Source organism: Pelophylax lessonae, assembly GCF_965119305.1.
Source record: "Pelophylax lessonae genome assembly, chromosome: 1".
Taxonomy (NCBI): domain Eukaryota; kingdom Metazoa; phylum Chordata; class Amphibia; order Anura; family Ranidae; genus Pelophylax; species Pelophylax lessonae.
Window position 1 is genome coordinate 271,785,162 of NC_138768.1, and position 14,138 is coordinate 271,799,299.

The following is a 14,138-nucleotide window of genomic DNA, read 5'->3' on the forward strand; positions in this document are numbered from 1 at the left end:
TTATTTAATGTAATGTAGACACAAGACCAGCTGAATACAGGCCATACCACAACTAGTGACCTCTCTTATTGCATGGAGTTTCAAACTCTCCCCTTCATTGTGTCACCTTTGTCATGCATTATGTGTACACTGTTTGAAGAACGGTGCCCGGTTTCTGTATGGATAAATTAATAAAACTCAGACAGAGAACACGATCACACATACACACTTCCAGCTTTTCTGATGTTTAGGACTGGTCATCTCTGTTGGGACATTTTTCAGCCAAAGACCACTTTATTTTCATAATCCAACACCTACTGGTCATATTAGGTAACATTTTTTTCTTATCTCATCTGAGGTTAGAATGTCTATACACTTCCGGCATCTGGAACGCATGGCACAGAAGTAACGTGGACTTAAAGCCTGATGCCGGAAGGGATGCAAGCTCCGGCGCTGACGTCAGTTCCTGCTATTCCTGATAAATGAGTGTGCTTGTATAGCTTAGTTACGGCTCGGACGATGGCCTATTGGCTGAAACTAGTCAGACACCCGTGACACTATACAAATATGCTGAAGCCGCTGCGTTTTTGAATCTCTACTGCTTTACATTCTGTAACCTGATACGGGTGGAATGAAAGGATCTGATTCATTTAAAGTTTTACTGCTATTTCCTGAGAGGCTGCAGCCCTGGATTTAGTGCTGGAGCATTCATATTGCTTTACCAATTTGAATCGTTGTATGTTTGGTTGATGTCCAGTTGCAAGATATATTACATACTGCTAATCGTATTTCGTTATCTGGTAAAGAGATTGAGGTGCTTCACGGTGGTGTAGTGTACTTTACTCTGCACTGAAGTTGGTGGAGGAATTTTCATCTCTTCATTTATTCACACTGAAGAGTGCTAGCGCTGCATATGAACTAACATTTTTCTTATGCCTATGGTCACTTGTTATATTGATAACCAAGACCGTGAAATCAATAACTTTGAAGAAACATTTCAACTATATCCTATAAGAAATTTTCAGATAGGGCTTTTTGTTTAGGATGGGGGAATACAGAGACTGCGCTGTATACACTCATGCATAGTTGGCTACAGAATGCTCAAATTAGCTTTTTAAAAGCTTTTAGCTTCCTAAAAAGGTCCTTGGTTCATACCTACCATGTATCTATGGATCTTTTCCCTGAATTTGTATGGGATCTCTCACTAAACCCAACAACCACATTTTTACAATGTGTGTGCATTTGTATGTATGTCATGATGAGGTTGAACTGCAAGTTCTTTCAGCAGCAGGAAAGGATATGAATAGTTTTATGAATTTTGTTAAAAAAAATTGAACGTTTGGTTATCTTTCTTTCCGCAATCACATTTGTCCAAAAGGTGAAGTGCTGTCAAAAAACCCAAACGTTTAAAATGCGAATGACAAGCAGGACAAATAAAAGGTCACAGGCTCTTGTCGATTTTAACACGGAATTCCTTACCCTAGTATTTAAAGCCTGGGATAGCTGGTACAGTAGGCGCACTAGAGTAGCATTCTCATAGCTTCGGATTGGTTGAAGTTCAGGGTCTCCCTGGTACTGTATGTCAAACTTTCGCAATCCATTTATTATCTGAAATTGTAATAAAAATGAATGTTAATAAAACTAAATGCAGGGAAAAAAACAAATAAGAAAAATACAACCATTTGCTAGGTAAAACACACAACAAACTTGCTAGCAGAAACAAAATAAAATGTTGAAAACTTGAATACAGATCTTTATTAGAGCTTCCCCAAATTTTTATATATTTTTTTTCATCCATTAGTGTATTCAAAATAATTAGTCAGTTACATTTGGAGCCTGATATGACCCAGCTTTTTATATCTCTGGGGGACTCTATTAGCAAGACTCCCCCCCACCATACCTCCCAGCTCTGTTGCAGCCTTTCTTGGAATCCAACCAGCTACAACAGAGGGGTGCTCCCTTTTCCTTCTGCATGCATTCTAACAACTAGAGGTTAAAAAAAAAAAATCCAACAAGAAGAATGTGACCTCACGGTTATTGAAGGAGCAGGTGAGCAGGACTGGAAACTCACTCAAGTACAGTGATATAACTATCAAAGTAACTGAGAGAGGAAGAGCTGTCATTACTAGGCCAGGGCACATACCCCACATACAGGCTGCAATCACTCCCCCCCACCCCCTTATACAATGGTTCTGTTCTCCTATATGCCTTGTAGTGTGACCTCCCAGCCTTCGCTACAATTAGGGTTTAGGGCTGTCCATCTTCTTGCCTGAAGAGCAACTGTCACTAGAATGTAGTCTAATATTCATATTAGACAGAAAGAAGTTCTCAGTCATGCTGCCCTCTCCAGTGCCCAGAAAGGCTACATTCTCAGTGATGCCACCCTTCTCCCATGCCCAAAAAGGCTACAATCATATTGATGCTGGGATTCCCCCTTGAACAAGTCAGAATAGACGAAACATGTAGGGGCAGAGTCCGACAGAGTGAGAAGGAACTGTGTCCTCTCATTTTTGCGGTGTCTGTGAGCCAAGATGGATTGGAGTAACTAGCACCTGGCGGCTTCTCTGAAGATTTTTTCCAACATAGCTATATGCAGTAGCGGAACTATCAGGGTTCGCAGCGGTCGCGCTTGCGACCGGGCCCTGGAGTTCCGCCACCTGAGGGGGGGCCCGCCAGCCCCCGTTCTCTTATAGCGGCCAAGGCGTGAGGGGGCCCGTCCGTCTGCCTGACTGTTCGCCAGTGGCTGAGTCTGTAACTGGATGCCGGCTGCGGCACTCCCCGATCGTTGTGCGGGGGGGGGGGGGGAGATGTCTACAGCGGCCAGTTTTCTAAAGCAATCTGCTGCTGCTGCCTGCACCCGCCCGCCCTCAGCCCTGCCGATCCTCCAATCAGAAAAGGCTGATGCAGTGAGGACCAATAGAGTGCAGGGGGGGGAGGAGTTCTTCTCTCTGCGAGTGCGAAGAGACACCAAATGCTTCCTGTTCCTGCTAGAAGCGTGCGTGCCTGCCTGCCTGCCTGGAGTTGCTGAGTGAGGGGGATTCATAATAATCGTCTGACTGCTAATTGTAAGTGAACTTGCCTTGAATTTTGATCCCAAACTCCACCCTTGCTGGCTTGCTGCCTTAATGATCCCATGCCTGCCACAGAACAGATCTCATCCCTATCTACAACAGAGGTGTTGGGGGGGTGTAGGGATGAGATCTGCAGTGGTGGGGGGATGGGATCAGTGAGACAGAGGTGGTGGTGGTTGGGGAAGATCACACCACATAAAACCCCTCCTTCACCCCCCCCCCCACAATCGCCCCCACTGATCCCTCTCCACCATCACCCCTTCACCACCGCCATTGATCCCACCCCCCTCCCAACCATAACCCACCCTCACTACCACCATTGATCCCACCCCACCATCCACCCCCTCCTCACCACTGCCACTGATCCCACCGCCCTCACCATCGCCGCCACTAATCTCACCCCCCCTTCACCACCATCACCATCTCTGATCACCCCCCCTCCCCACCACCGCCGCCACTGATCCCTTGCCTCTCCCCACCATCACCGCCTCTGATCCCACTTCCCTCCCCACCACCGCCACCACTGATTCCACCCCACCACCGCCACTGATCCCTCCCCACCATTATCGCCTCTGATCCCACACCCCGCACCACCATCGCCATGGTTGATGCACTATTACTGATCCCATTCCCCTCTTCACCAGCCCTGAAACCAGAAACAGAAATGTTTTACTTTGTTGCAAAAAAAAAAAAAAGGTCAAAAACAGGCTTTTTCGGGGGGGGGGGCCCTTCATGATTTCTTGGACCGGGGCCCTGTGAAATCTAGTTACGCCTCTGGCTATATGCATGTTTTTAAGCTTATGCTTAGACCACTTTTGTGAGTACCTTGATTACTTGGGAAAAATACATTTGGGATGTTTAAGATACTAAACTACAGGAGCCAGTTTTTTTTTTAATTTTTATGCTGGCTATGGAATCTAACCACAGGAAGGAGAACAGCAGCAGAGGTGAAGCCTTTAAGTGGACTGCACCTGTTTGGAAGAACTTTGGAATTCATACAAGCTGTGTTTGTGTAGTGAGATAGGCACTCAATTCTGGTATAAAGGAGTTTTCTTGTATTAGTGGTGGTGGTCACCATGAACCAAAGATTTGTCTACACTTGGAAGAATACTAATCGGAAATTTTTAGTGATTTCCCCATTAGATTGCTTTATTTGAACTTATTTTGTATGAAATAAATTTTGGTTAAAAATATTTTAATGTATTGTTTGGAGGACTTTATTTGATCAGGATATTAATTGAATTATTTATTGTGCCTGTATTTTTACGCTAATGAATATTTCATATTACTGAATCAGTGATATAATAGTTTTGTTAGATCACTTAGGGGTTTATATTTATTTATAGCTGCTGGTTTGTTTCACCAAATGTTTTGCAGTATAATTTGTTCACAATTTATTACATCCATCAGCGTGGAAGGGTTTATACATTCTCTGTGATGATGCTCATCTCTGCGGAATAGGAAGGCCAAAGAATAGATGCTCTAAATGTGTATTATTTAAAGTCTAATATGTTTTTTCAGCATTTACCCTAAAGCATGTTCATATTACATTCATATTTTAAATATTAGCTCTTTTACATTTTAGTTATTGCCTTATTTGTCATATACTGTACAAAACATTGTGTATATTAGCCACTAGAGGGAGCTCCTAGGAATGGCTTGGTACAAATAGTAACTGTTCCAATGAGTGATAAACCACACAGGGAGTTCATTATTTGCAATAAATTGGCTGACCTGTGTAAGAAGGACCAATAAAAACAGTGTGTCTGCCCCCAAGTAAATTTATTTCCAGATTATACAAATAAACAATTAACCTGCTGATAAGATTATTTAGATCAAGCTGATCCCTTTCACTTGCTTATTTTATTTGCTCTAAAGTTTCCTTTCTAAGCGTGGCTAACGATGGAGCCGGATGGATATGTAGTCTGAGAGCTCCGCTGCCATCCGAGCAATATCAGTCCCAAGCGACGGTAGGCGGCTTTGCTTTGAGGAGCAGACAGAGCGGTTAAACCCCGACAGTATAGACACAATGCCTAGGAGGAAAAACTGACAAACTAAAAGATCACTACTACACTTTGACAACTCAGGGATAACTCCTCAGGGATAACTCCTCAGGGATAACCTCCATCACCTACCATGTTCAAGAGCTCGCCCAATCCATCTGAACACCAAGTAAGTTCTTTAATCTAATCTACAGCATGATTTTACTCATACCGTCATGTTGATAAAGATCTTGTGCCTTAAAGCTAGGGGCCTTAACCACCCCTTTAAGCGTCGTTCACTTTAGTCTGAATCTGCGAATAGAAGGTGGACATCTTATGCCTCCAAGAGACACACTTCCACCAAGAGTCCCCTCCCCATTGTTACCACCGGAGTTTTCCACATATTTACTTAGCGCCTATACCTGCAAAGAAAAAAGAGTAATGATTGCTCTGCGAGATACTTTGTCTTTTCAATTAATCACCAAAATAGAAGACCCGGCGGGCAGATCCATCATTCTCATTGAAGATATTAACTCCACCAGGTACACAATTGTCAATCTCTACGATCCTAACAACCAACAGTTACGATTCTTAAAAAAACTGCAATGGGAAGTAGACACTATTAAAAAAAGGGTCAGTAATTTTCTGTGGTGATTTTAATGCACTAACAGATCCCGGGATAGATTGTACAACCCCCCCATAGGCGTAACATGGTTTCTCTGCAGCCTTTCTTGCAGGAGCACGATTTATGCATTATTCATATTTTTCGGTAGCCCACAACTCTTATTCGAGACTGGACCTACTCCTAACGGATAAATGGCTACTTCAGAAAGTGCAAACAGTTGAAATTGGGGAGATTTCCTGGTCGGATCATGCTGCACTGGTCTTGACAATAGCTGATTCTCTCGCACCACGTTCCATCTTCATGTGGCGGATAAACCAAGCGCTCTTACAAAGGCAGGACACTAGAACTGTGCTGGAATATAACCTGAAGGGCTTCTTTAAGTTCAACGGATCGGTAGCGGACCCATGTGTCCCTTTGGAACACCCACAAATCCTTTATGAGGGGGTTATTTATAAATTTGGGCTCAAGGGTTAGGAGGGCCAGGCAGCAGCAACTAGAATCCCTACTGTCAGTTATTAAATCTGCAGAGGCACAAAATAAAACCAAACCATCCCCCATACTGTCCGCACACCTATCAATCTTTAGAAATAATCTTCGCACACCTTCTTATCGAAGCACACAAAAAAACCATCAGGTGTCTGAAAATGACCCGCTACACTAGCAGCAATAAAGCAGGCAAACTTCTAGCCCAGAAACTATGGGGCCTTAGACACAGTCAAAATTGGCCATTTAAACCATCATTCTACAGGCTTTAAAAAAAAAAAAAAATAACCCCCAAGACATTGCTGATGTCTTTAGTGATTATTATAGATCCTTGTATAATCTGGAGGCAGACGCCACCACACTCCAGCCCACCACAGCATTGATCTGGGGCTTTCTTGAGAGGGTCAGTCTGCCCAGGTTATACCCAGATCAGCTACAAATACTCAACTCCCCTTTCACAGAACTAGAAATTATCAAAGTGATTGGCTCTCTTCTGAACAATAAGGCCCCGGGGGTTCAGATGGTTACAGCGGAGAATACTATAAAACATTTCAGACTACATTCTCCCCTTACCTCTGATGTCTTTCAATCAGCCGCTGCCTCGTCCTCTTTTCCCCAAGAAATGTTGAAAGCATTGATTATAACGTTGCAAAAACAGGGGAAAATGCTAGATCTCCCGTAAAATTTCCGACCCATCTCGCTGTATGCTAAATTGATAGGTTTTTGCCTGGCTGAAGTGCTACCCACCTTGGTCCACCCCGGACCAATCTGGGTTCACAAAAGGCAGGCAATCAGCAGATGCCACTAGAAGGGTGATTGATATTATACATTTCAGGTATCTAAAATGCCCTCCGTACTCCTGGCTTTGGACACGGAGAAGGCGTTTGATCGTATATATTGGGGATATTTACCATGGGTTTTACAGAAATTTGGCTTTAACGGCCAAATACTCTTGGCCAACATGGCCCTATTTTCATGCCCATCGGCTCAGGTATTTACTGGAGGCATGCTGTCCCAACAATTTAACATCAGTAATGGCACTTGCCAGGGGTGTCCATTATCCCCGTTATTATTTAACCTTTTGATGGAACCTTTAGCTACATATATAAGATCTCACCCTAAGATAAGGGGCCTCAAAGTGGGTGACCAGTCACATGTTATAGGCTTGTTTGATAACATTATTTTAATGCTGTCTGATGTCGAATCCTCACTCAAGGAGGTGCACAGTGCCTTAAATAATGTTCCAAAGACGTTTCATACTACAAGGTAAATGCCACCAAATCTTGAACCTGGGGCTAGACTCGGAAGCAAGATCACATCTAGAAAATACCTATTCATTTACGTGGAAAAAGAGTAAGGGATTGGTTACCTGGGAATTACACTTACTAAGTCCACCAACCTATAGTTCCAGGCTAACTACCTCCCTTTCATGGCCAACTTGCAAACAAACACACTTGCTACAAATATCTAAGGTAGAACTATCCTGGCTTGGCCGTTTAGCAGCCTTTAAAATGCTAATCCTTACGAGACTTCTCTACCTATTTAGAACCCTTCCCATTGCTCTCCCTCCAACTTATCTTGCTAAATTACAGGTGACAGTCAAGAAGTTCTTGTGGCAAAATAAACACTCCTGATGTGCTTTCAGCAAACTGACTAAACAGAGGAGAGCTGGGGGTCTGGGCCACATGGTAATTAGTGACTACTACTTGGCATCTGTTTGGCCCAGATGAGGAGTTGGTTCACTCAACCTATGAACTCTATATGAGCCATAGTAGAGGCTGAATTAGTGCCTGGTAAAAACTTTCAGGTCTTTCTATTATCCCAACATTTTAAAAAGTACACCCCACCTGGCCTTCCACCGACAGTGCTGGCAGCCCTTAAAGCATGAAACCATTTAAACTCCACTACCCATGGTGGAAATGCATCCAATATTCCTATCCCGTTAGGGGTCTACTCATTAGTTCCCAATATTAATCTCAAACCATGATTAGATAGGGAAATTGGGACAGTTCAATGTTTATTTGTATCTGACAAAATCAAAACCTTTCAAACTCTTCAAGAAGAATTTAAAGTCATGACTAGGGAATACTATACATATACACAAATTTCAACACTAATTAGACAATGCCTCAAAGCGTCCTGTTCTATTCCAAATAAAGTTGCATGTTTCTTATGTCATTCCAGGGTGACCGAGAAATGCATTTCCCTCATCTATGCACAACTGGGAGAAAAAAAAAAGATTTTTGTAAGAACTTACCGTAAAATCTGTTTCTCTGATGTCCATTGAAAGACACAGCCTCATCTTCATGAGCTGTGTGTGGGTTATGCTGCCACCTGCAGGAGTAGTCTAGGCAGTACGTTATTACAAAGTTTTAGCATATACACACCCACAGGGCTGTCCCTCCAGACATAACCCTCACAGACATAGCCCAGCACATCAGTTTAGTTGCAAGCAGTGAAGACACAAAAACCAACCCCATCAGAGGGGCGGGGGCTGCGTCTGTCAATGAACATCAGAGAAACCGATTTTATGATAAGTTCTTACACAAATCGTTTTCTCTATCGTTCATTAACAGACACAGCCTCAGCTTCATGAGCTATGTGGGACGTCCCAAAGCAGTATAGGCATGAGGGGTGGGTAAAACGCAACCAGAAAGTAACGTAAACTCCAAAGGCTAAACATAGCCAACTGGGTAACAGGAAGCTCAACCAACACAAGATGAGCTCACCCAGGTTAAAGACCCCCCAATAGAATAAGAAAAAACATTCTCTTATGAAACAGCAGCCTGCAAAACCTTGGGCCAAAAGAGGCATCCAAAGAAGCCAACAAATCCACCTTGTAAAATTTGGTAAAGGTGTGCACAGACGAGCAAGTCGCTGCCTTACAAACTTGTACCACTGAGGCCTGATGGCGAAAAGCCCAAGAAGAACTCAGCGCTCTAGTAGAATGAGCCTTTATAGGGAAAGGAGGAGCCTGGTCTTTGAGTGAATAAGCCTGAACAACCGTCTGCCTGATCCATCTCAAAATGGTCGCAGCGGACGCAGCCAAACCTTTGGGAGGATCTTCCGTAAGGACAAAGAGAGTCCGATTTCCTAAAGGACTCAGTAACCATCAGATAAACCCTTATCGCCCAAACCACATTCAGAGAGTGCAAGGCAATCTCCTTGGGATGTTGAGGCTTAGGACATAAGGAAGGCAACAGGATGTCTTCTTTAATATGAAATTCCAACACCACCTTAGGAAGAAAGCCACTCTTGGTGCACCCTTGATGGTTGATGTAAGCCATTGTCAGACTGAATCCGAACCGGCGAGCCGCTTAGCTGACTCATCCAGTGAAGCAGGCAGAGCTTGATCACTCTCAGCTCCGGAATATTGATTGACAAAGAAGATTCTTCCGTCGCATAAGTCCCCTGGGCACAAAGCTACCCCAGCACTGCACCCCAGCCTGACAGGCTGGCGTCCGTGGTGACCATTGTCCAAAACACCAGCAGGAAGGACTTGCCCCGGGACAGGACAGGAGACTGGAGCCACAAAGATAGAGCCGCCTTTGTAAGATGGCTCAAGTGAATCTTCTGGTCCAACGACCGAGGATCTCTGCTCAGTCTCACTCAAGACCCTTGCAAAAGGAGATTTTGGCGAAAGGAAACAAACGGGATTGCTTCGAAGGTTGACACCATCGGACCCATGGCCCGCATGCAAGCCCCCAAGGAGGACTGATCGGTCTCCATCAGCAACCTGACTGCTTTTTACAGTTTCTGAAAATTGTTCAGGGGAAGAAAAACCCTCGCCAGAGCAGAGTCGAGAGTCAGCCCCAGATAAGTGACCCGTACTGAAGGCGTCAGAGCAATTTTTTTTAAATTGATCGCCCACCCGAATTCCTGAAGGGTCTGAATCATGATGGAGACGTTGCCCAGCAGATCTGAGTGGGAGTCTGCTTGCAACAGATCGTCCAAATATTCCACATTTAAGATACCTCGCTGACGTAAGAAGGCCAGGACTGGGGCCAGGACCTTGGTAAATACTCTGGGAGCCGAGGCGAGACCAAATGGTAACGCCACAAATTGAAAGTGCTCCTCTGCCACTGCAAAGCGGAGGAATCGCTGGTGTCCCTCAAAAATGGGGACGTGGAGATACGCATCTTTTAGATTGATGGAGGCCAGAAAGTCCCCCCCCCCCCCGATTCAATGATGCCACCACTGACCGAATGGACTCCATTCAAAACTTCTGCACCCGCACAAAGCGGTTCAGAGCTTTGAGGTCCAGAATTGGGCGCACCTTGCCCTCTTTCCTGGGCACGGTGAACAGGTTTGAATAGAAACCTTGAGAGCGTTCAGGGGAAGGAAACCGCACAATCACCTCTTGAACCAGGAGATCTTGCACAACCTCCCGCAGATCCTTCAAACGCCCTGGAGACAGGTGAAGATTTTGACTGATAAAAACCTTTCCCCTGGCCGGGACCAGAATTCGATCTTGTACCCAGGACAAATCAGTTTGCGAACCCATTTGTCCTGAATGAAGGAAGTCCAGGGTTCCTGAAAGAAGCACAGGTGCCCCCCCCCACCCCTGAACCGGGTGAGGGCTCCCCTTCATGCTGAAGAGGACTTGTCAGCAGCACCTGACTTACCAGCCTTGGGTTTGCCCCAATGCTTTTTAGCCCCTGCAGAAGCTCTGAACGGCTTACCTTTTTCTTGCGCTCCGGAGGCACGAAAAAAAAAAAAAAAACAGCTTGTGAGCAGTAAAAGAACCCCGCTTAATAAGGGGAGTCCTACCCTTGGAGGATTGAGAAAGAAGAGTACTCTTCCCGCCAGTTAAGCCCTTGATAAACTCATCCAATGAGTCGCCAAACAAACGCTCTCCCAGAAAAGGGAGGTCACCTAAGGCCTTCTTAGAAGCTTAGTCAGCCGACCAGCTCTTCAGCCAAACCATGCGACTCAAGGCAATGCCCACGGCCGAGACTCTTGCTACCTGGGGAGCCACATCCATAAACGCATCACACAGGAACACCAGAGCCTGGATCACCTGATCCAACAGTTTCAGCTGTTCTGGAGGAACAGTCTCTGGGTCCAAAGGCTCCCGCAAAACCCTAATCCATTCAGTCACCGTCTGTGAGACTAAAACAGACACAAACACCGGTTTCAAAATGGAACCCGCCAACACGTGAAGATGGCGCGAAAGGGATTCCACCCGCCTGTCCACCTGGTCAGTAAAGACCGGGGAATCTTCCACAGGCACAAGGGTAGATTAGTTTAATCTGGAGACAGGATGGTCAACTTTAGGTGGCACCGTCCAACGGTTGCAAACCTTTTCAGCAAAAGGATACCGGCGTTTAGGCACAACTAACACGTGCTTAACGAGCCACCATTGGTCATTCACAATATCGTGAAAAGTGTTGGGACAAGGAAAAATCTTGCCAGCTTTCTGAGACTTCTGGGAGCCAAAAGCCACCTGGGTCCCTGCCGGCGTGGGGTCATCAGCCAATTTTAAGGTATCCCATACTGAAACAATCAGGGCTTCCACGAAAGCGCGTTCACGCGCTGCAGCTGAAGACAGGTCCTCTTCACCATCTGACTGGGAGCGTCCAGGGCAACCACTTCAGCCTCTGAATCAAAGGATACCTTCATAGATGGAGAAGGCGCGGCCGTTTACTGCTATCAACCTTTTTCATGACTAAATCAACTTTAGACGCCAGGCTTACCAGAGCTGCTGAAATCGGGGCCAGCGACTGCAATCCGGACTGTCCGGGAGTCGCACAGAGTGAGTCTGGGGGTGATTTCACAGTTTGGGACTCCATAGTGCAATTTTCAAAAACCGGAGTACTGTCGCTTTAAGAACCCCGATCGCTGCACCCACCACCAAACACAGTGGTCTGCAGAGAAACCCTGGAAAACAAACTGACAGCAGAATGTGCAAGGATATGTCCGCAGGAACCCCAAAGTACTGTACCACCTCAGACAAACCATCCTCCTGATTGCTCCAGCAGCATGGAGAGAAAGACCGGAAGAGACCTCAGTCAGCAGCAGGAAACAAATGCACAGGAAGTGATGTCGCCTGAGGAAAGGTCACACTGCTCAGCATAGCACAAGAGCTACACAAAAATGGTTGCCCATACAGATCAATATGAAGCTCAGGGAAAATGGCTGCCCCATACAAGTCTATGGGGAAACAAATTACATTGCCCACACTTAAAATGGCAGCGCCGACGACGAGCCATGTGGCAAGGGACCGACACATGGAGGCTTCAGGAGCCACAACAGGAACCAGCAAGCCCAAGGTATCATGTCACCCCGCACCCCCCCCCCTCCAGGGCGCCAGGTGCTCCAGAGACACAGCCACCGCAGGGAAGGGGGGAGGATAGGCCACACAGACCAGGCACCGGGCAGGCCAGGGGGATATTTTGGGAGGCACAAATCCCATTATCCCCAGGAGAGGGCCACATCCCCCCCCCCCCCCCCAAGGACAGCAGGGGCAAAGGGGGGACACATTTACTCACCATACCATGGACCGCGTGGGCTCTGCTCTGGGCAGACTGCAGTGCTGCCAGCCGAGGGGTACGCTGTGACTCAGGGCATTCTAGGTTGTTGCGTCCCATCGAGGCATCCACTCGCAGGCTCGTCCCCATAAGGAAAAGGGACACTGTCGTGGCTAGGCCTAGGTCAGGGCTATAACCTGCTCACGTTCGTAGGCCTGGCTGGGGGGGGACCATAAGGGGCATCCAGTGTGATCACCAGGAAAAGTCTTCCCTGAACACTAGCTAGCAAGTGAGTAAAGAGAACTAAAAGAAAATATTCTGAAAAGAATAAAAAACACTGAGACCGGAGTCCCAGCAGGAAACCTAGGTCCTACTCCTTCTCTAGGCAGAAAAACTGATATGCTGGGCTGTGTCGGTGAGGGTTATGTCAGGAGGATCAGCCCCCTGGCCGTGTATATGCTAAAACTTTGTACTAACGTACTGCCTAGACTACTCCTGCAGGTGGCAGCATAACCCCACACAGCTCATGAAGATGAGGCTGCGTCTGTCAATGGACGATAGAGAAAATTTAATTTTTGTAAAATCTTACCTGTAAAATTCCTTTCTCTGAGTCCTCCGACAGTCGCCGCCTCCTCCAAGTCATCACTGTTGGGTATTGACTTCCGCTCCGCAGGAGTAGCTAGGCATAAAGACTTAGTCAAAAGAACAAAGGCATTTGCATATACACACCCATGGGGGCTGTCCCATCTGGTCAATACCCCCCTGCAGTGACCACTCCCAACTCAGTTTGGTAGCATAGCAGTAGGCAATAAGAACCCCAAAAGAGGGGCGGGGGCGGCGACTGTCGGAGGACTCAGAGAAAGGAATTTTACAGGTAAGATTTTCCAAAAATTCAGTTTTCTCTTACGTCCTCCGACAGTCGCCGCCTCCTCTAAGTCATCACTGTTGGGATGTCCCAAAGCAGTATAGACATGAGGGGTGGGAGACAACCGTAGAAAAGGCAACGCAGTACCCACATCAGAGAAAGGAACCTTACATGCACAGTAAGAGAACCTGCTGGGCAACAGAAAACAATGCTCAACAGGAGCAACAGCCCAGGAAAGCAAATACCAACATCCAGGGACCCATAAAAAAAACAAGGGTCCTTCATGGCACTGCCGCACTGAGAACCTTGCGGCCAAAGGAGGCATTAGCTGATGCCAGAACATCTACCTTGTAGAATTTGGAAAAAAGTGTGCACCGATGACCAAGTCGCAGCCTTGCACACCCGGGCCACCGAGGCCCTATGCCAATAGGCCCAGGACGCACTCACAGATCTGGTAGAGTGCGCCTGAACAGGGAAGGGTGGAACCCGTTCCTTCAAAGCATAAGCCTGTTTAATGGCCTGTCTGATCCATTTGGCAATAGTCGCTGCGGACGCAGCCAAGCCCTTCCGAGGTCCCTCAGGAAGGACAAAGAGGGAATCTGTCTTTCGAAAAGAGTCCGTAGACGACAGGTAAACCCTGTTCGCCCTGACAACATCCAAGGA

General features: G+C 46.4%; 1 protein-coding gene across 2 annotated transcripts in view; it reads right to left on the minus strand.

Moving 5' to 3' along the window:
* SMPD4 (sphingomyelin phosphodiesterase 4) overlaps nucleotides 1–14,138 on the minus strand; it is a 168,910-nt gene that overhangs the window by 28,704 nt on the left and 126,068 nt on the right. For both annotated transcript variants that reach the window (XM_082255892.1, XM_082255891.1), the window contains one exon: nucleotides 1,459–1,587. In XM_082255892.1, the coding sequence (XP_082112018.1) occupies nucleotides 1,459–1,587 (129 nt within the window). The remainder of the gene's footprint in view (nucleotides 1–1,458; nucleotides 1,588–14,138) is intronic.